Source organism: Pteronotus mesoamericanus, unplaced genomic scaffold, assembly GCF_021234165.1.
Source record: "Pteronotus mesoamericanus isolate MK-2021 breed Mesoamerican mustached bat unplaced genomic scaffold, CSHL_Meso_final scaffold_476, whole genome shotgun sequence".
In the NCBI taxonomy this organism is placed as follows: domain Eukaryota; kingdom Metazoa; phylum Chordata; class Mammalia; order Chiroptera; family Mormoopidae; genus Pteronotus; species Pteronotus mesoamericanus.
The window spans coordinates 19728-41319 of NW_026555318.1; the positions used below are offsets into that span (position 1 = coordinate 19728).

The 21592-nt window shown below is 46.5% G+C and overlaps 2 protein-coding genes across 5 annotated transcripts in view; both read right to left on the reverse strand.

Annotated features, from left to right (window-relative positions):
- Nucleotides 1-225: 225 nt before the first annotated feature.
- Nucleotides 226-4877, reverse strand: TMEM106A (transmembrane protein 106A). Its single transcript, XM_054593607.1, has 7 exons — nt 4670-4877; nt 4116-4179; nt 2789-2942; nt 2242-2382; nt 2088-2131; nt 1500-1553; nt 226-1141 (listed from the first exon to the last, which is right to left on the reverse strand). The coding sequence occupies exons 1-7, from the start codon at nt 4875-4877 to the stop codon at nt 1027-1029; spliced, it is 780 nt and encodes a 259-aa protein (XP_054449582.1). The 3' UTR covers nt 226-1026.
- A 1757-nt stretch (nt 4878-6634) lies between these two features.
- NBR1 (NBR1 autophagy cargo receptor) overlaps nt 6635-21592 on the reverse strand; it is a 29751-nt gene continuing 14793 nt past the window's right edge. For 2 of the 4 annotated variants that reach the window (XM_054593636.1, XM_054593635.1), the window contains exons 7-22: nt 21359-21553; nt 20546-20620; nt 19849-20063; nt 18960-19127; nt 18282-18491; nt 17647-17806; nt 17256-17546; nt 16406-16555; nt 15829-15904; nt 15259-15369; nt 14821-14985; nt 13237-13657; nt 12380-12474; nt 11676-11733; nt 10842-10950; nt 6635-8409 (exon numbers count right to left, since the gene is read on the reverse strand). In XM_054593636.1, the coding sequence (XP_054449611.1) occupies nt 8236-8409; nt 10842-10950; nt 11676-11733; nt 12380-12474; nt 13237-13657; nt 14821-14985; nt 15259-15369; nt 15829-15904; nt 16406-16555; nt 17256-17546; nt 17647-17806; nt 18282-18491; nt 18960-19127; nt 19849-20063; nt 20546-20620; nt 21359-21553 (2673 nt within the window). In that variant the 3' untranslated portion in view covers nt 6635-8235. The remainder of the gene's footprint in view (nt 8410-10841; nt 10951-11675; nt 11734-12379; nt 12475-13236; nt 13658-14820; nt 14986-15258; nt 15370-15828; nt 15905-16405; nt 16556-17255; nt 17547-17646; nt 17807-18281; nt 18492-18959; nt 19128-19848; nt 20064-20545; nt 20621-21358; nt 21554-21592) is intronic. The other 2 variants (XM_054593637.1, XM_054593638.1) reach the window with 2 other exon arrangements.

Sequence of the window (21592 nt, forward strand, 5' to 3'; positions counted from 1 at the left end):
CCCCAGACGGCCAAGGCCCAAAGGAAAGCAGCAGCCTCCGGGAGCAGAAGGCAGCTCCTGGCGCAGCCCAGCCCAGCCCAGCCCAGCCCAGCCCAGCCGTTTGGCTGGGAACCGAGAGCCTTACCTCCGCTGGCCTCCGGGGAGACGGCAGCCAGGCCACCGTTTGGCTTTGTCCACTCACATGGGCTCTCCTTCAATAAATGCATTTTAAAACAACTCTGGCTTTGTCTGACTTTCCCATGTGGCCCAAGTGGTGCCAGGTGCATCGCTCCCTCCCTCCCCTCTCCTCCCCCAGTAATTTTCTCCTGCGGTGAAGAGAATAAAGCTGTTTTACGGAGAGAAGCTTGGGCTGAAGAATGGCTGTCTTCCTGGGAACAAGGACAGCCTTTACCCAGGAAGGGTGCTGAACCAAAGGGCCTGGGCCAAGCCAGCTGTCAGATGGGCAGGGGACAAATTCCTGGGGAGAAGCAGACCATCACCATCACTTTGTCACACGACCAAAGCAGGGAGGCACAGGAGAGCACCCGCATACCCTAAATGACCCTGGAGACAGCACTGAATGTCCCCCAGTTGCTTTCCTATCACTAGGTGGAGAACCTGGAAAGAATTCATGTTTTTAAAGCCAGATACAAGGAAAGCTTTCTCCATCCTGAGGCAGGAGGAAGGCTCGACCTGAGAAGCTGGGCAAGAAAGGGGAGGAGCCCCTCCGGGGACTCCAAGGAAACATCAGGTCCAACTTTCCTCAACAGACCAAGGGGAAAACCTGGGGGCGGCCCCTAGAAGAGCCAGGCCTCTGTTCCTGTGGAAATCAGGATATCGCTGTGAGTGTGTGTGTGTGTGTGTACACTTAACTTCCACAGAAAGCTTCCTGTGCTGAGGGGGTGTGTATGCGGCGGGGGACGGGAGGGTATGATAGAGCAGTGCTTTGCCTTTGGCAAAGTCACCCTAGTCCTTCATTGGGCACCATGGAGCTGAGAGACACGGAGCAGGCTGGCAGGTGCCTAGACTTTGGAGACGGCAGAGAGGTCACGGAAGGTGAGGCACGTGGGGCACTGACATGTTTCCCCGGCAGTCCACATATTCATGGCTCTGGAAGACCAGCTGCTCTGAATGGCTCATGTAGGTACAGGTCACGGTGCCCCTGGAGAGGAAGCGACTTTGTTGCTGTGTCTGGGAGGAAGAGAAAAGCCCAGGCCCTGCTCTGCAGACTGGGGAGGGTGGGTTGGCTCCCTCAGGTACTGCCCCCTTTCTTTGGTTCCCCACTCTGCTAAGGCACCTGGGGTTGCTGCCCCACCTGTGTTCTGGATGGCTCTACGGCTGTCACACTAATAGCTTATAAACAAGGTGGGTTGTTTATACAGAAGGGGCTGGACCTGCTTTTCCCAAGAACTAAGATTCATGGGGTCAGCTTGGATGACTCTCCTCTCACAAGGCGGGGCTGAGGAGAAACCGGAGTCAGAGGCCCGAGACGGGATACAAGGGCTCCAAGCACTACTTACTGGATGTGCAAAAGCACATGGTGGACTTTGATTTTGAGCCAGCTACAGATTTTGCTGTGAGAGAGAGAGACAGACAGACAGACAGACACACACACACACACACACACAGTGGACCATGTTTCACACTGAGTAGTCTAACAGAAGGCTTAGAGCCCCACAGGTCCCAGCCTCCGCACCTTCTTGGCTCCTTTCCATCAGGGGCCCCAAATGCCACTCCACCCCCGTCTCTCCCTCTACCTAAGATGAGTATGTCACCCTTTCTGCACTATCACTCCCCCAATCCCCGCCCACTTGGTCCAAGCACAAGCTGGGCCCTCCTTCGGCAGAAAACAAGACACTTATCTTTCTCAGCAATTAGGGCTGAAGAGCCGAAGGTCACATTGTTAAGATTAACCAAATTCTAGCCTGTTTTTCATTACAATCTAGGTCCAAACAGGAGGGGATCCTGAATCGTTGCAGCTTCAGCCCAGTGTGCAGGCCAAATGCTGGGTGCAGAGTTTGCTAAGCAATCAGGAGGTCTGGTGGGGATTAAAACCAGGTTTCTAATCAGAAGAGAGACCGAGGGAGAAGAGATCAAGGAACACTCACTATGTGCTTTCATCCAAGATCTTGTTGGCTACTGCATAAAACACCTGTCAACCGAACAGGCAGAGGCTCAGCCCCAACTCCGCCGCTGCCCCCTTCCCACCCCCACACACACCCACACTCCTGTGGGCAGGGCTAGCCAGGGACAGGGAGTCACCTGCTCACTGGCCAAAGGGCCTATGTGCAGGAGCAGGCTGTGGGAGACCTGGCCCACCACGAGGGACAGGTGCAGAACCTTGATGGTTAGCTGTGTCACAGTGATGGGGCAGTAGTTGCTGTTGGAGATGTTCAAGATGTTCTGCGGGATGGGGACAAGGAAAGGGAAGGGTGAGAGCGGCCATCTCTGGAAAGGGGAAGTCAAACAGTTTCAAAACCCCCAGCCTGACTGAGCTCCACCCCCAGCATGGTCCCCCGCTGCGGAGGAGCAGCGGCCCCTCGCAGGGGCTCTTAGCAGTGAGGGGCCTCTTCAACCAAAACGTTCAGCTGCCTCAGGCCCCAGCCCCAGCCTCAGCCTGGCCACCCAGGGAGTGTCAGGCAGCCACCGCCATCACACCCTGTGACTTATTCCTGGGGCCCTGATTCTGACCCCTCACTGTGGAGAGTCCCCCATCCTACATAACCTGTTACGGTGCTCAAGGCTGCCCCTGCTTCTTCCTGGGGTTCTCATACCCTCTGGGTGCCCAGGGGCGCAGGCATCCACCCACCGTTATGTTGAGGTGGATATCAGACTTGTCAAAGGCCACGGTGGAGGAGTTGAGGCCCGCAGGCCGCACGGTGATGGGCCGGGGAAACAGGAAAAAGACGACGAGGGAGGTGGTCACGAGGCAGATGAGCACCGCCAGGAACACGGAGAGCTTCCTGTGGGGAAAGCAGGGCCCAGGGAGAGGACTGGAGAGGACCGAGGAGACTCAGGCAGGGGCGTTCAGACACTCTTCTCCATATACAAGGCTCTCCTCTGCACCCAGCCCCCCCACCCCCACATGTATATTCAGCCCCCTGGATGTGTAGGACCAGCCTATGTGCGCAAGTGGCCCAGAGCAGTTAGGAGCGCAGGACTGGGTGGCAGAGAGCTCAGCTTTCATTCCCAGCTTTCTATGCCTACCTCTCCAGTAGTTCTGGGCAACCCTAAGCCTCAGTTTCCTTGTCTGTAGCATGGAGATAATTGTTATCTACCTCACAGGATTTGATATAAGCTAAGGCATTTAAAAAAGCACCAATCCTAGGTCCTGGCACATAGCTCAAGCTAAACAAATGTTAGTCGTTACCCCTGGAAAAAGTTAGTCCACGTGAATTTTGAGAGTTCTGAATATTCAGAACAGGGCATCATCTGTCCATCTAATAAAAAAATGAGACGTGCATTAAAGAGGTAGCACCTCGCAAGTCTCTCATGAGGGATACTGCTAGAATCAGATCCCAGTGTCATTGTGGGAAGGGCTGGGTGCTGGCTCCCAGACTGAAGTCCCCCGCAGGGCCCCGGGAGGACGTGCCCTGGGAAGGGGTTATAGGGACCCATGGCAAATGGACGCAGATGATAATCAGGGTCACGACCCCCATCCCAGCCCCAGTGAAAGTCGGGGCTGCCTCTGAGTTTCTGAAGTGTCTCCGAACAGGGAGCAGCTGGTTTTCCATCTCTACTGGGAACAGGACAAGCAGGTCTGAACTGCCACAGCAAGGGATGCTCTTCAGAAAAATAACTTCCCCAAACCCTTTGCAGCCAGGGCCCCTCCCTCTGCCCTGGAAGGACTCGCAGGCTCAAGACGTCCTCTCTGTCTTCCAAAGGGAGCCATGCTTCTTGAAGACAGTGGTGCTCATGAGAAGGACACCAAGTGGCTTTAGGTAGCTATGTCCCAGATTTCTTACATCAGGAAAATCTACAGAAATGGGACTAGTACATCTGAGCCCAGTGAGGCTCAGGCTTTTTAGGGGAGAATTAATGGAGAAAAAATAGAGGAGGCAGAACAGAGGAGACAAAGAGGAACACCCACCACGGGCAACAGCCTGTGGAGTTGAGGGGTAGAAAGAGGGACTTACGTGTGCCTAGGCTTCAGCCTCTGGTCCCCATAGGGGATGAGGGCCACCAGCTGCTTCTCTAGCTCTGTAGAGAGAAAGAAGTGAGAGGGAGGGCCGGGAAGTGCCCATGACAAATGTTTCCTGGGCCAGCCTGCCAGAAGTACCCCTCCACCCCACAGAGCAACGTCAGAAGCAGGCCACCCAGAGCAGGAGGCACTGGGCTGCGCTGCTGAAGTTGGCAGCTCATTTTACCATCTCCAGAATGAAGGTGAGATTTTCATAAACACATGTGAAGAACCTTTGCAAGCCACCAGCAAATCAGGGACTAGCTTCTTTGAAGTCATTTGTAGCTCCCTGAATCCTAAGGGAGCAGAGAGGCTGGAAACCCCCTGGGGCTAGGGAGAACCACCAGGGCACGAGGGGTTAACATCTCCCTGGCCAGCCTACAACTGGGGGACCAGAGCTGGGAGACCCAATCCCATTCAAGGAGTCTCAGAAGCGCCTGACCATAGGCCAGCTGACCGCTAAGAGCATTTCCTGGATTCAGGCTACTTCCGGAGCCTTGAGCCACTCACCTGGAGGGATCTCCCCACTGCCCTGGCAGGTGGGACAAGTCACACAGCTGGCACCAGCAGCCCTTTCACAAGACGCAGGGGAAGGAAAACACTTGCTGCTACCCTTGCTGGCGTATCCGGCAGCCTTGCTGACAATGGCTGAGGCAGGGGGTAGGATGGGCTTCTTTTCATCCTCCTGAGAGCCCAGCTGGGAGAATATCTCACCCATCATCGTTCAGGGCGCTTTTTCGTGAATGAGAAAAGAACCAAGTTCAGTGCTAAGCTTGTTAATGTTGACCTATTAACATTAGGGGTTGAATGCTGAAAGTCACTCTAGTTTTAGGTTCTCAAGATTGGCAAGGAGTCCCACCACATTTTCAGCAAGTTCAAGCCTAAGCAAGCTGGGGTATGGAAAATCGAGCAGTTACTTTGGACTCTCAGGTTGGAAATCTCAATGCATTTCAATTCATTTCATTTTTGTAGGAGAGCTCAATCTGCCTACAAGAGGGAACAGAAAAGGAGAAGTTATTTCACTTTAAGGGACTTTCATGTGTGAATGGCAGAGCACTTATTCCCCCCTCCCCGCTAGGAAAGTTGCTGAGCAGCCATTTACTTCAAGGGAAGTAAGTTGGATAGGGCAGGGGAAGGAAGTCAGTCCAGTTTCTGCTTTCTGTGCAAGAACAGGACTTTGAAGACATCTCCAGAGCACCCAGGCAGAAATGCCCGGGGTCTCCCAGCCCAGGTGTGGAAGAAAAGCTTCCAGTCCTGAACCCGGGCAGGTGCAGGCTGTAATAGGAAGGCAGGGATTCTTTGAAACATGAGAAAGGAGGCTAACCTGGTCACATGAACGGGGGAAAAACCCTAAAATTATCCTGGAAGGTGGCATAAATATCTTCCTCACTGCTTTTTGAGGTGGGGTAGGAAAGAACGCCTCAGGGCAGGTGGTGGCAATGTCGGGGTCTCTCACTGGGAAAGGCCAAGGTTAAATTTAGCTTCTTCCCCCAAACTCGAGTGTAGCACTGTGAGTGGGCAAGACAAGCCACACTCAGAACTTCTTGGGGTAAAATAAAGGGAATGGCCCTGGCTGGGTAGCTCAGTTGGCCAGAGCATCGCTCTGATATGCCAAGGTTGTGGGTTCGATCCCCAGAGCACACATGAGAAACAATCAATGAATACATAAGTGAAACAAACTGATGTTTCTCTTTCTCTTCCTTTCTGTCTCCCTTCCTCGCTCTCTAAAATAAATTAAAAAAAATTAAAAAATAAAATAAAGGGAGCCTCACCTGGTTTCGGTCTGGGATCCAGGGCTCCTCTCAGCTGCGAGAACAGATTTGGGACTGCTTCTATGGGGAGGAGGGCCTGCAGGGCAGGGTGGTCCGAGGAGCCACGGCGGGGGCTGGCCAGGGCAACCGGGCCCCTTCAGCAGTCCTGGGGACCCAATGCACCGCGTTGGCAGGAGTGAAGAGCAGCGACGACCGTAGCACCCCCAGAGGGCCAAGCTGCTTCCCGCCCTACTCCGAGGCCAGCCACACGCTGGGGTGGGGTTGGGAGGGTAGGAGTTGACGGAGAGACTGAAATTTCATGGAGGGAGAGATTTCACGTCCCACCAGACACCCTGAGTGGCCGTTAGTCGAGTTTGGTCTCCGTGTGCGCCTGTGTGTCGGGCTAGGAGGCACGGAAGGTGCCTTGACCCTTGCCTCCCAAAGAGACAGAAAGGAGCGCCTTACCCCCCTCATCCCCAGGTCACACAGCGACAGAACCGGTTGCAAGCAGAATCGAAAGTGTGCACGGGAGCTTGGGGCTTGACCCAGGCTTTGACGGTCGGCCTCGGGAAGCTCCGCCCCGTCCCGTCCCCGCCCTTACAGGCCGGTGCCCGCCCGGCCCCGCCCCACCCCGGATGCAGCGGCCAGAGATGCTCCGGGTTCTTCAAAGGCTGTTCAGGCTCCGGACGCCACTTCCGCAAGGACCAGCCAATTCAGGTGGGAGTTTCAAAGAACCTTTATTTCACCATTTCCCCCCCCCAGCGGTTACGTACACGTACAAAGGGGCGGACGACAGGACCCAGCGCCCTCTTGCATCCCCACAATACGACACAGATGGTCAGACAGGCCCCGCCCCACATCAACCCAATTACACACACTCTGCCGCTCAGTCTCTGCCCAGAAGCCCGGATAAAAAGGTTTTAAGTAATGAACAGCCTGTTTGGCTTGCAGTATGAATCCTGGCTTATTAATTAGCATTCGAGAGTTATACTGTAAATAAACATCATCATTATGGCTAATGATTAATTAAAATCATTAATTATAAATACCAACCGGGTTAAATAATACTATTTAACTATCCTTCCCCCCTTCAGGCTGGGGCAAGATTCTTTTACTTTAAGTTACTTTCATGAATATATCTTTTAGTGTTTTTTTTGTAACCTCTTTCTTCATCAATTGTACCCAAGACTCAAACAGTGAGAACCTGCACCTCAGGAAGCTCTTCCCCACTCCACTCATCCTGGGGTTAAACCAAAACTTTTTCAATGTTTCCGCCCAACCAAGTTTTGGAAAACACCAGCCTCTTCTCTCTGTTCTGGACTCTCTAGATACCCTTGATAGGTACCCTTGAACGGATTTCAAACTTTCAGGAAGTCATCAGGATTTCCTGTGCCTCACGGCACACTTACGTGCCCCACCCTGAACTTTCCTGAGGTTAACACAGGAGCCTGCCTTTCACCTTTCACTTGTTTCTACTCCCCCTCCCTCTACTACTGTAAATAAGATCTGTCCTGACAAAAGAAAAAAGGTAACTTAAATTTACTTTTCCTTTAATAAAATTTTTCTTTCCTCTATAGGATTAGCAAAATATTTCACACTACCTAATTTTTTTCTCCCTTAAATAAAAGAAAAATGTATGCAAAATTACTACAATAGACACTGCTCAAAAGGTGCTGGCGGTTTAATTAGCATACTATCAGTACCTCCTCCTTTCACTGAAGTGCAGAGACCCAGAAGGTAGATATTAAGTTTATCAATGGGCTCTTTAGCAACGACGCCAATTACTAAGTCTTGCAGGGAAATGACCTTCTGCTAGGGAAAGGAAGAGGAACATTCCTATCATGCTCTGGGCATCATTTCAATACCACGTAACTACAAGGCTTGGGGTAGGGTAAAGAAATTCTGCGTAATTCTTGAAACCAACTTTCAGGGTTAATTTCTTTTAAAAACTGACAACATATAACCCTCATAAAAACATCCACATTAACCAAGAAAAATACTCAACTTCAACACAAGCAGAAAGAAAAATGGTTGTATAGGAAGTTCAAGTTATACTCTTCAACGCACTAAAATGGAGAAAGGAGTTCTCCAACTGAAAAGCTGTCTTCCTACTGTTCATTCAATGTCTAAAGTGAAAACTTATGTTCTGGTCTTTCATTTGCTCCAAAAAATATTGTAATACAGGTATTGTCTTGACAGTTCAATGATGGGCTCTATACAGACTCATCAGATTAAAAAATAAGCAAGGGCTTCTAACCCACACCCCAATGACAATAAAGATCATCTCTGAGCAGCAGGCAACGTTATTTAATACATGGTTACTCCTCAGTAGCGGTGGCTGTACCAGTCATTGTTGTTGACCTGAAGGAGTTCTGTCACAACCTGCAGGATGTTGTAATTGTGTTTCTTCAGCAGCCTCATGTTCAGCTGCCTGTCACAGAATCCCATTTCAAAGAGATGAGCCATCAGGGCTGCTGTCTGATCTTCAGAAACTACAGGCTGTGTAGAGTCAAGAAAAGCAGAATAACATTTATGTGTTTATTTTCTAAGTCATACTAATATTTCCAGATTTATTCAAAATATTAGGTTAGATGCAAGGGCATGGCAGTCCTGTACACCTGATAACAGGCCACCTGAGCGGGGGAAAACACGGAAGGCCCTGTTTTATAGTAGGCACGGTCTGTACTCATCGGGCAACTAATGAACTGTCCTTAGACCTAGGAGGAGAAGGCTTCGGAGGGAACTTTTAGGAGGAAATATTCTTTGGCCCAGTGAAGGAAAGGATGCAAACAAGCTTTGGAAGCCCTATGAAAATAAAGGTAATTGTGAGAATGGGACAAGTATAAGCAAGAGAAGAGACTATTACTGGAAGTTGGTATGGGATAGTCAATCAGATATACCAAAGAGCTGGACAAAACACTGCTTGGAAAATTACATCCTAGGTGACCGCCTAGGTTTTTTTTCTTTGTTATTATTACTATTTTGGTAGAAGCGACCCAGGTAAGAGGGAGTTAACATTCATTTACTCCCTCTTTGGGCCACGCCCCATGGTAGACACAACCTTAAATCCTAATACTTGGAATACCCTGACTCTTAGCGTTTACTAACTGTGTTGAGTATCAATTGCCCTTACTTATGAAAACGGAGATAAGAGTACCCCCAATTTTGCATGTTGAGAGTATTAAGATGAGAAAGTATGTAAATGTGTTGAGCACAGTCACTGTCATTTCCCTTTATATGTAATATCACACTGTTCTCTTCTTCCCTCTTATTTCAGAATAAATGATCCATCCTTCTTGCCAAGTTAATCCTTCCAAGTTTACTTTGCTTTGTGTTTTATTACCTCTAGCTCAGAGATCTTTTTCTATTAATTATCCTCTCATCTTGTTAATCTCCTTTGCTACTGGCCCATCTTTAAAAATGTTTCCCTCTGATTTATGTATCCATGCTTTCACTCTCTTTTCCCCTTGGTAATCCATCTATTTTTTAAAAAAATTATTGATTTTAGAGAGAGAGGAAGGAGAAAGAGGAATACTGATTTGTTGTTCCACTTATTCATTCATTCATTCATTGGTTAATTCTTGTATGTGCCCTGAACGGGGATCAAACCCACAGCCTTGGTGTATTGGGATGATGCTCTAACCGACTGAGCTCCCGAGCCAGAGCAGGTAACCCAACTAGTTCAGTGAGGCATTCTTTCACTGTCAAAGTCGTCTCTACCTGTTCACATTTCTGACACTGCTGGCCATGTCCTCCTCATTAAGGCTCCCTTTCCTAAACTCCAGCACAGAACTCTCTCTTCATGTGCCTCCAAGTTTTTTTTGAAGGGGCGCTCCTTCTTTCCATGATCCTTAAAGGTTGCTTCTTGCCTTCCCCATTTTTCCTGGAAAATCTCATCTAATCACATGGCTCCTGCTATAACCTGTATACAAATGACTTTATCTCCAGGCCAAATCTCTCCTGTGACCCAGATGTACATACCCAACTGCACCCTGGATAACTTTGCCTGGATGTGTCTCAAATTCAGCACTGCCCAAACTGACCTAATTTTCTTCTCCTCCTGCCTAAATATATTCTTCCTGCACATCGTCTCTTAATGAATGATACTACTGATTGCCTAAATGGAAACTTGGGGATTTATCCTTGACTTCTAGCCATTTAATCATCGTCTCCAAGTTCTGCCATTTGTTTCTTTCCTATCTTTCTACACATAGATTCTCAAATAGACTTCCCAGCTCCACCAGCCTCCACACTAAAATAACTTTACAATGAACAAATCTGATCATGTTAATTACTTCCCTAAAACCCTTCAATAGCTCCTCCCACTAGTGTTAAAATAAACTCCAAACCACTTAACACAGCACCGGCTTGCCTAGCTAAGGTCTTTTCTTACTTGTCTTAGCCCAAATTCACCTTCCAGACTCACACTTCCAAGTCTTTTTACTAGCCGCTCTCAGCCTACAATGCCCTTCCTATTTCTCTTTCCTGGCAAACACTTATTTTGTCCTTTAAAACTTACTTCAGGCACCATCTACCAGGAAGTCTTCCCTGGTCTGGCCCAGGGACCCACGCCAGGCTAAGGTGTTCCAGCTGTCAAGAATGTCAACACAGTATCTCACACTCTGCTGTAAACATCTGTTGACTTCACTTGTTTCCCACTGTCTATGGGCAGGACTGGGGTCTTATTCATCTGGTAGTGCCAGCACTTCAAGAGCTCGCTACACATAATAGCTCCTCAACAAACATTATTTTCCTTTCCTCCCTTAAGAAACTTGGCCAAAGTCCTACAGCAAAAGTAGTGAACTGTCAACCAAAGACTAAACCTAAAGCTTGTGCTTCATACAATGCCATGCTACTCTCCAACGCAGACAGATGACACTGTCTTCACTGATGACGTGGATATGGTTCGGGAGAATAAAACATGCTCTGACCTGTGCAGTGACTGGTGGTCCGGCAAACAAGGCCTTATATGCAGAGGCAGCAACTGACAAAGCCCCCTTCACCAGTCCTCCAGCAATGCTGTTCCCATGATGGTGGTGCCTGTGGAGGAAAACTATATTATCTCCCTAAAGAAACACAAACTGTTATCTTCCTACAAAAGAGTCTAAGCGCTACCACTTAAAAGAAAATGAGATTTCCTTTAGAAAAAATCAGTTCTATAAAAAGAATGTAACTGTTTTCATATCAATTTTGTAGCTACCAATCTTGGCTTAACATAGGGCCCAGTTCTACTGCTGCGAGATACAGGCACTGCAGAAAACACACCACTTTGGTTAGCGTGCCAGCTTTCAGGCCCAGATGAAAATCAGTGTGGTCACGGGCACAGCAGGGTATTGGCAATCTGTCTGCTCAATTATCATCTCGGAGGACACACCTCTCAAAGGAAATGTGATGTTTCTGGACCCCGTAGGGAGGGGCCCACCCTGACAAGGCTCTGAGATGATTGGGAGCAGAGAGGCCGATATGTCTAAGGAAAAGTTACTAAGATGCACATTGGGCTTGACCTTCCTGCCTTCTCCTCTGGGACTAAGGGCAAGCTGCATTTGCGAGCACTCCTTTCTGGTGTGGAATGTGAGCACTCCTGAACATTGACTTTAGCCCTCTGTTCTCTGTTGCTCACAAGCTCTAGGAGGAAGAAGCACAAGAAGGAATGATGGCCCTCCTTCTTTGCTCTCTGGAGTGGCACATGCTCCAAGAGGCTGTTTATGCAGAAGCAACACTAGGATATCCACTTGCTTCTGAAAGGCTGCACAAGGTCCAGTTACCTTGAGTGGTCATAGCTCTTCTGTCTGCTGTTTACAAGTCCTGATGAGCCTCTGGGCTCTAAAAGCAAAAGAGCTGTTGGTTAGAAGCAGCATCCACAGTGCCTAGTGTTTCCTACCTTTTAGCAAGGCTATCACTGAGGCAGGTGGCAATCCGATCACAGTGCTTAATGCCTTTTATTTTTTTTTTAAATATTTGGGAAAATTCCCAGGTGGTTTAAGGGATAAGGAGACACTGTCCAGAATGCAATGCAAGGTGACCGTTTATTTAATCAGAAGAATTCTATAACCCTATCATACTGGTTTATGAGTTTTTAACTACTTTTTTGTTGTTTTGAGGAAGAGTGGAGAGTGACTTCTGAGGGTCTACCCACAATTTCAAGGAGTTCTATTTCCTTATTTTGTAGGTAAGGAAACAGACCTGCAGGCCTTACAAACCTGCCAAACCACTGTAAGGTCACACAGTGAGGAAATGTGGATCTAGGGCTAGAACCTAGACTGGTCTGGCTCTAAAGCCTGTGTTCTTTCTACTGCAGCACAATGCCAACCTTTATGAGGTCTCATTTAATAAATATTAAGCTAGAGGAGCACAGAAAGAGTGAAAGGGCAAGTTTCTAAAAACTGCCCAGAATCACAAATACAGAGTGCCTATTACCTGGTTTCCATTAGAAAGGAGCAAAAGAGATACAGCTCAGGCTGGTCATTACCTCCTCTGATCTGATCAGGGACTGAAGAAACTTCTGGTATGGTAACTGGTAAATCCACTCCTGGGGAGCCATGAAGCTGTGCACAAGGAGGGCTCCTTCAGAAAGACACAATATTGAAAGTAAGTTGAAAAGGCACCTGTGGTAATGGTAGGGATACAGTACACAAAGCACAGTAGTGCCAAATTCTTTACAGAAGCTTCACATTTCTGGTCCAGATCACATGTCTGTATTTAGGGATCAGGTGAGAAGGGCTCATTCTCCTGGTTTCCTCTTCAGCCACAGTTAAGACGGGCTGTAGTCTACTCACTTCCCCATACATTAGCTGGTGCTGATAAAGGGAAACAGCTCCCTGGGAGAATGGTTTAAACTATAGTCAAGGCTCTACTATTTTCCATCCTATGAGAAAGCAATGACACAGAATCCAGTAGAGAATTAGAAATAACTTCTCTCTGGTTTTACAGTATACTCTTTCTTTCCCTAACAGATCAAACTGCCTAATTATACTTTATTTGGTTAATAAGAGTTGAGTTTCTGCTGCCTTTGCCCATGAGTCAATAGAATAGGTAGGGAAGGTCCAGGGATGTTTGTGTTTAAAATTGGCTTTCAATGATCAAAACATGTAGATAGATGATACTCAGATAATTAAGATTAACTAAAACAAGTATTTCTTTGAATCCAGAATCCACAAATACTAGGAAGTACAACTTTTATTCATCTAAATTCAGACTTTACTATGGGAAACAGTCTCTTTCCATGCTGGGGGGGCGGAAATAAAACAGGTTTTGAGATCAAATTGATTCCTCTCTCTTTATTTCACCTCTGAAGAACAGCCCAGCTGAGGGGGGTGTAGATGGTACCTGGGCAGTTGTGGTGGAGGCCCCACCACCTCTGGGGTTAGGGGCACTGTGTCCAGAGTCTGTGAGGTCATGAGGATGTCATTGATGCTGTGCCCCTGCGGCTGGTTCTCCCCTCCAGGGGGTCTTTCCCCAGCCTCGACTGGTTCCTGCCCAGCCTCAACCCCAGGATCGCCTTCAGCACCTCGCTCCAGGCCTGGCTGCGAGAGCGCAGAGCTGTACATGGAGTCCCCTAGGGGGCGGCTGGTATCAAAGCACTCAGGCAGGATGATGATGTAGTCCTCCGAAGAGGCAGAGGACTGACTCTGAACTTCGTCTTTGAGCTCATCTTCCTCCTCCTCCACAACAGCTTCTTCCTCAGTGACACGGACCATCTCCTCTCTCTCATCTCCAAGAGGTCCCTCTTCGGGTGAGGCAAATTTCACTAAAGGATGAAAGCAACCAATATTAAGGCATAAGCTAAAAGCAGCCCCTGGAGCTACCCTTACCTGGTAAAGCCTTGTGGGTCATGAGCTACAATTATAAAAGCCAGAAGAGAGGGACGGTTCAGAGGGAAGGGTTGCTGTTGGAACCGTATCATGGCCATATCTAAGTCTGAAGCCTATGTAAAGCTGGATAGAAATGAAGCTCACAAAAACACGGTAAGCAGAAGCAACCAGGCTTCTGAGAAGTGCTATGATTCTTAAAACAGGGAGGCCCCATCCCTTTTCCTCTTCACGTAATGTTTAATATACTGACACAGGGGTCAAAACTGACACGCTAGCTTGCAGTGCTATAAAAAGAGAAGGTGTTAGGTGGTGAGTATTGTAGGACTCTAGGCCTACTTTCTCCCTCTTTGCAAATTAATGAGTAGCCATGGCAGAAAACTGGCAAAACATGGATGAAGGGGAAGAAAAGTACCTATAATCCTAGAGATAACTCCTGTGAACATTTTAAGTCCTTCCAGAACTTTTTTGTTATGCATGTATTTTAAACAAAAGTGAAACAAATAATATTTAAAGTTATAGGTCAAATTTCATTATAATAAACACAAGAGATTTTCCCATATTATTTTGATGTACTAGGATTTGAGTTTTTGTATAGTTCTTGAAATATGCGGTATTGGTTCTACGTATCTGGTATCTAGAAACTTCTGTTATAAAGAAATTTCTTATAGCAGAATTTAACTTGGAGAAACTTATTTCTGTACTCTTGCTCCTGCCCACTATTTCCTGGACTGCCACCATTGGAGAAAGGAGACAATCCAGCTGCCCATGGAGGACTCTACTAAGAAGCTCTGTCAGTTTACAGGAAGACGCCTTACTGCAGAGCCAGGCAGCACAACTCGTTGCTGTTCCTGTGGCCTGCAGGTGTTATTCTGCCCCTGAGTAAGTACAGAAATGAGTTATAGTGGCTGCTTTGCTCCTGAATCTAAAACGGCCAGGTACAGTATGTAAAATCTAGAGAAACAACTATGATCTGAATTGTAAGAAAGATCCACTCTCAGTAAAGACACCTATTTGTGGTCAGACCTGACTACTACCTATTCAGGCCCGACCATCACAATTCAGGTACCACCCTCCTGGTGTGGGAATTCAAGACACTCACTCTGCAGGGACTTCTGTCTGCAAGGTGGGGTGTGATCTGGGGCAGCATCCAAGGTAAGGGATCGGATTACAGTTTCACATACAAACTGGGTCCCGCTCAGGTCATCTTCTGCCTCCTCTACTAAAGTAGTATTGTCAGCCCTCCTCTTCACTGACGCCGTGGAACCTGGAAGACATGAACCTTGTCTATGCTTGGCGTTTAAAGTGTTGAGAACCTTTCACCAGTCCTGTACCCATGTTGATACTATGTCAAGGAATAGCTGCTATCTGTGCCATGTCAAGGTGAGGAGACTTTAAAAAATGAGACGCTACAGAAAACCCATTTACACACTAAGGTAAGGTTAGTTGCGGGGGGTGGAGGGGGCACCAGTCTGTGTAAAAACAGGGTGTGGTATGGAAGGGGAGGATGCAAATGCTTTACAAATATTTAACCCCTTACCAGAGAGTGCTTTAAATCCTGCCCCTTCACTCTCTTCCTGTATCTGTCCCAAGCCTGGTTTCTCTATTAAAGGACTGTCATGTGGCAGAGGAGACATGCAGGGAGTCATATCTGGAGAATGAAGACAGGAGAACCATCAACCAAGAAAAAGCATCACATCATCAAAAGTCAGTGTCCAGGAGCAGCAGCTCATAGGTTTCTTGCTTCCTAGAGGGCTAAAATAGATCCAGGCATGCTTCAAGGCCCGTTGCAAAGAATTTCTCCAGACTATTAGGTGAGTATCTCAGACATGTGATTTAATGCAGGAAGGATCATAAACAACTGTTTGGTCCAGAAGGCCATGTCTAAGACAGAACCATGGTGGAGAGGCCTTACACAAACCTGAAGTGTTGCCTGAGAGACAACAGGGAAAAAAGGGAAAATGGACACATGGGTGTGGTTTTAACATCACATCGGGTGAGTACTCTTTGCCATCTGTTTACTCAGAATAAAACAGTACCCAGAGTCTTGGCTATGGTTCCTTTGCGCCTGTTAATAAAATAAACAAGGTGGATTGAGTGACATCCTTACCCACAGGAGTGTTGTGGGGCACTCTCTCCAACTCTTGGACAATGTTTATATCCAACAGCTCAAAGGACAGCAGATCCTGGGGGAAAAATGGGCAATGTTAGGTGGTACACACTGGAGCCATGTTTTGTCTTCATGGGACTTGCAGACCATTGAGCTGCACATTATCCTAGACTAAACATTATCCTAGGCTAAATTTTGTTCAAATTCATGTGTTACCTTAGTCAAGTGAAAACAAAGAAGAGGAGTTCAATGGGAATTAAGATGTTCAAATAACCAAATAGCAGGGGAGAGAAAAGGCAGTGTGCGTGAAGGAGAACCCAGAGGCAGAAATGAAGAGGCAGCTAAAGGGAAGTTCTGATGAAGCACAAGACTGAGCTCCCAATTGGAAGAACAAACATTGTTTAAAAACTTGTTTCTACATATCTCCTTGCCATTCAATGCATCTGATAGAATCACAGTGAGCATATCTCTAAATTTCTGGGCACCATCTATGATTATACCACCTTCTCTTCAACAAATTAAGAACTCTTTCCCCAATATTTCTGTCCCTTGCCCCTCAAAGTGTTCAGTCTTCCACCTGGGCAGTTAAAAGGTCCACAGATGGGATGTAGAGCTCCCTCTCACTGGCAACATTTTTTGTCTTCTGGGAGATGCAGGTTCCTTTCCCTTCTGTCTGCTCAGATGCCTCACCTAGCTGAATTTCTTCTTTAGCCAGAAGAAAAGCTTCCTACAGAAAAAAAAAAAAACAAAAAACCATTGGGACAAATTTTAGGCCCTTCAACAGAACTCAAAAAGGCAAGCTCACAAACAACATGACATCTCATGTTTTAAATTTGTTCTGATGTAATTTTAGACTTAATAGAAAAGTTGCAAAAATAGTACAGGGTTCACTTATGACTCCCTTTCACCTAGCTTCCCACAATGACAACTTAGATCAACCATAGTAACAACAGTCAAAACTAGGACACTAACACTGGGTAACTAAATTTAAACAGTAAACACTCTAAAAAAAGTGCCCAACTAATACAGGGAAATTGCCTTAAAAAAACAAAAACAAAAACAAAAAAAACTGCACTAACAACTAGGGCAAGGCTTCATTAGTATTTAGGGAACACACACAAGGGACACTCAGAAGAGATGAATGTTTAGGAGCAAAGCCATCGGTCCAGCAGTTCCACAGGCCAGCCAGGCAGCCCTGCCTTCCCTAGCACAGCAAAGAGGTTGGCAATGCATCACTACAAAGAGATACAAAGTAGTGGGGGCGTCAGCACCAGATCTTAAGGATACACAGGCAAAGCCCCCGAGGACTAGACCCAACACAAGCATGTTGGGGGCAGGGTGGGGGGAAGCCAGCCTTTCCAGGTTTCTGAAAGACAGACCACTGTGAGTGGGCTCTTTTAGTTCTGGTCACCCCTTCCAATGCTCACCTCTTCCTGGCAGGTGAGATCATCAGTTTTGCTTGGGTTGATCACGCCCTTTTCAATGTTATCAGAGCTCTCTGTGGAGCAGAAAGGATCCACTATGATACTGCACCAGACCCGAGGTCCAAACTGCTGGCCTTTGTGAGAAAGACGCCAATGGGAAGTGTATGTTCCCTCCAAGGCTGGGGCAATGAACTCCACAGACACAATTCCTACATGGCCAGCCTTCAGGCAGGGAACCAAAACATCCTTCTTTTCTGTTGAAGCCATAGTTAGGTTTCCCCACATGAACTTGAGCTGAAATGAACAGTGACAGGAGAAAAAAAGCAAGCTTGTCAGCTGAACACTCTGTCACTTCAAATCACACTTCATCTTTACATTTCTGTGGGAAAAATACCTTTGTGTCTGTACTCCACTTTACATTTCCTGTATTTTTCATCCTCCAGTGTTTGATAAACTTGGTTCCTGGCTGAAGGTGAGTCCCATCAGGCAAATTCTCATCCACAAATGCTGCACTAAGGGTTGGTATGGCTGGGGCACAGGGCTGCAAAGGGAGCCTGCACAGAAATTCAGACACTCAGTCACCTGCTGTTGGGTGTGATGGCTTCTAAGTAACCAACACTGTAGTCTGAGACTCTGACTCCTGAGGATGTACTAATGCATTTGACTTATAATACTGATAACATTTTTTATAAACAGAAGACAGATCTGACTTCTGAGCTAAAAAGCTATGATGAGAATAACTAAAAGAGTCTATAAATAAAACCACCAAAGAATCAGGCTTAAAGTATTTACTCCTTCCAGACTGCCTGCAGTGAAAAGAGGTCACACCACCAGTTCTGAACCTTATTGGTTTCTGTCTTTCTGGAGAAGGAACAAAGGAAGTGTCAAAATAAATGTTAGGATCAGATAATGGGGAATTTTAAGAGTTTGGGTGTTAATCTGCAAGTAAATATCACAGAAGTTGGCTGAAGTTCCAGTCTTCGAGGGCTGGACCTCAAGTCTTGGCACCCACCCTGGCCCTGGGCTTACATGAGGGTGTTAGACTGCAGGAGGCTTTCAGGTCGGCCCAAGGGAGACTTGGGGCTCTGGAGTCCATGGATGGAATTCCACAGATGAATCTTCCTGCGGAGTTTCAGCTGCTTTTTAAGTTCCTTGACCTCTGCTTTACGCTGTTTCTTCTCAGCTCGCAACCTTTGCTTTTCTGCTTTAAGAAAGTTTTTGTCAACTTGTTTCTGGAGCCTGTGAGATTAAAAAAAAAGGACAGTATTAAAAACAAACCTCACAAATCCTGAAGCTATTTTGAGCCACCTGAAGTCTCTATCAGAGTCCACTTCTAGTTTAGTTTTTCTTTTTCTTAATTGCAAAAAGAAATAGTTACTCTTCCTTTCCTTTTTAAAGTTTATTTTATTCTCATTTGGGAGAAAGGGGAAGAGGGAGAGAGAAAAAACCATCGATGTGACAAAGAAAATTAAGAAACAGTTGACATTGGTCAGTAAAATTATATAGGTTTCAGGTATACAGTTCAGTTTCTTAACCTCTTTCTACAGTTCTCATTTCATTAGCTTTGGATAACTGTCCCAATCATTGCACATCAACTAGAAACGGGCAGCAAATAAGTAGACTATTTGTAGTTTTGTGATTCACAGCCTGTCACTAGAACCAAGAGGGCCAGACAGAGAACATGCACCCTATGTATACTTGGTTCACCTGGCCTGTTCCAGGGCAGCAGGAAGACGAGGAGTAGAGAACCTTGAGTGAGAGAATGGTTCAGAGGAACCCACAACAGGTCTCCGCAACTTCAGCAGGACATGGTTGGAGTCATGGGCATATGGACCCGATTCACAATCTTCACAGATATTGTAAGATGGGCATAGGCTATGGGGAGAAGAAATGGCTCAGTGGGAAGTACCTGAGGTAGGGAAATATGAGACAAGATTTCCATATTTGCTCTATTACCAGCTAGGCCACTCAAACATGCCATGTCTCAATCTTCTTCATTAATAAAATGAGTACAGTAACATTTAACCTATATCTATGTCAAAGGACAATCTATGAGAGGAAACAAGGTATGAAAGTATTTAGAACAGGCAGACAATTTTTGGTGACCTAATTTTGTTTTGGGGAACATAATTTTATCTGAGGCTGTTAATTCAAAAGTGTATCTGAACCCAACAGCCTGAATAGTTATTCAAATAGTTACTCTTCCTTTCCTTTTTAAAGTTTATTTTATTCTCATTTGGGAGAAAGGGGAAGAGGGAGAGAGAAAAAACCATCGATGTGACAAAGAAACATCGACTGGCTGCCTCCTGCACATGTCCCAACCGGGGATCATGCCCGCAACCCAGGCATGTGCCCTGACCAGGAATTGAACTGGCGACCTTTTGGTAATGGGACGATGTTCCAACCAACTAAGCCATGCTGGTCTGGACAGTTATTTTTTCTTGTGGGTGAAGAATAGCTTGTCTCCAATCCAGACCTGCTATATCTGATGCTCACAGATAAGAGTACATGCAATTTCCCGTTACCTACCCATAATGCCAGGAAGGCCTGCTCTGTGGTCTACTAATAGCTATTCATTCCCAAAATTACTGCTTACCTGCACTGGTAGCGCACACCAAAGATCCTCCTTTGGCAGCTGTTGCAAGAAATATGCCAGTTGAACTGGTTTTCTGGCAAAAACAGTGTTTCCTCTGAAATAGGCATTGAGACCTCTGAGGGACAGGAACCCAAGGATGGGTTCTGGAGGACAAGCTTCTCATGTAATTTCTGTTCAAGCTTCTCAACAGTTTCTTTAACCACCTGCTCTCTGAACTAGAACACAGAACAGAAGATTGGGAGCAGGGGGTAGGAAAATCCCTCAGTTCCAATCCTGAGAAAAGGCATGAAGATACCAAATAGATCTGAGACCTCGCCATCTGTGGTATAATGTAAGAACATAATAAACTGCTAGTATCTACTGAATGAATGGACAGAAACATAGCAAAAGAAGGTATATTTCTCCCACAGCTAAAATAGTTCAAGAAAATATCAAGAAATCCTTTTGTTGAGTAAATTTCCAACTTCTTCCTTCTCAAGCATAGAGATTTGTCCCTCTCCATTACATCCTTAGAATTAAAAATTAAATGCATTCTTTTTCCGGTACATGATTGCAAAAGTTGAGAGCTTTCTTTACTGGAACTACTCTAGACTGGAAATTATTCGCTACCAGAGGCAGGAGCCATCTGGGTTTGGCTTTCTATTTCTTCCACATCCCACACATTGCTGCTAAACCCCAAGTCATAGGGAACACTTACTGTCTCCAGGTAGCTTGTGAACCAGTCTGGGGGCTTGTCTTGAGGCTGGTCTGCATCACGTGGAGCAAGTGGAAACTGCCGCAAGAAAACACAATCCAAAATCTTGGAAGTTATCTTTTATTTGTATTTAAAACAATTTTCCTGAAATGTATTATTATGAGGGTTTTTGTTGTTGTTGTCAAATAAAACGTGGTTTAAAAAAAAAAGAGAGAGAGACAATATGAAGGAGTTTGCCACCCCACTGCAGAAGTTACCATTGTTACCAATTTCAAAAAGTCAGACAGAGCCCTGGCCAGGTGGCTCGGTTGGAGTATTGTCCTGTACACCAAAAGGTTGACGGTTTGATTCCTGGTCAGAGCACAGACCCAGGCTGCGGGTTTGATGCCCAGTTGGGCGCGAGTGCGAGAGGCAAATGATCAGTGTTTCTCTCTCACATCAATGTTTCTCTCTTTGGAAATCAATAAACAAACCCTCGGGTGAGGATTAAAAGAAAAAAGAAGTCAGCCCGAGATGGTCATCCTAACTTCCAATCTTTCTGGAGAGCTCAAATCTTAAACTAGAGAGAATGAAACACTAAGGTGAAAAAACTGCAGTGCCCTGACTGGTGTGGCTTAGTTGGCTGGGTGACATTCTGCAAAGCGAAAGGTTTGACTGGTCAGAACACAAGCCTGGGTCGTGGGTTAGGTTCTCCGGTAGGGGGTTTGAGGCAACCGTTTGATGTTTCTCTCCCTCTCTTCCTCCCTTCCCTTCTCTTTAAAAATAAAAAATAAAATCTTAAAAAAAAAAAAAAGTAAAAAGACTGTAGAGACATACCTGTGCTGCAGGGTCCTCTGGGGTCTTCATGTCCGATCCCAAAACTCTCACCAGTGATGAATAATGTGCAAGTGGCTTCTTCCCTGCCCTGGCACCTGCTTGTTTCTCTGCTACAACTGGGGTTGGAGCTTCATCAACAACACGGTGGCCTTCATAGACTTGCATCTGCAGTTGGTTTCCCTGCTTAACTGCCATCTGAGAGCATATGTTATGAAATAAAAACAACTGTGTGAT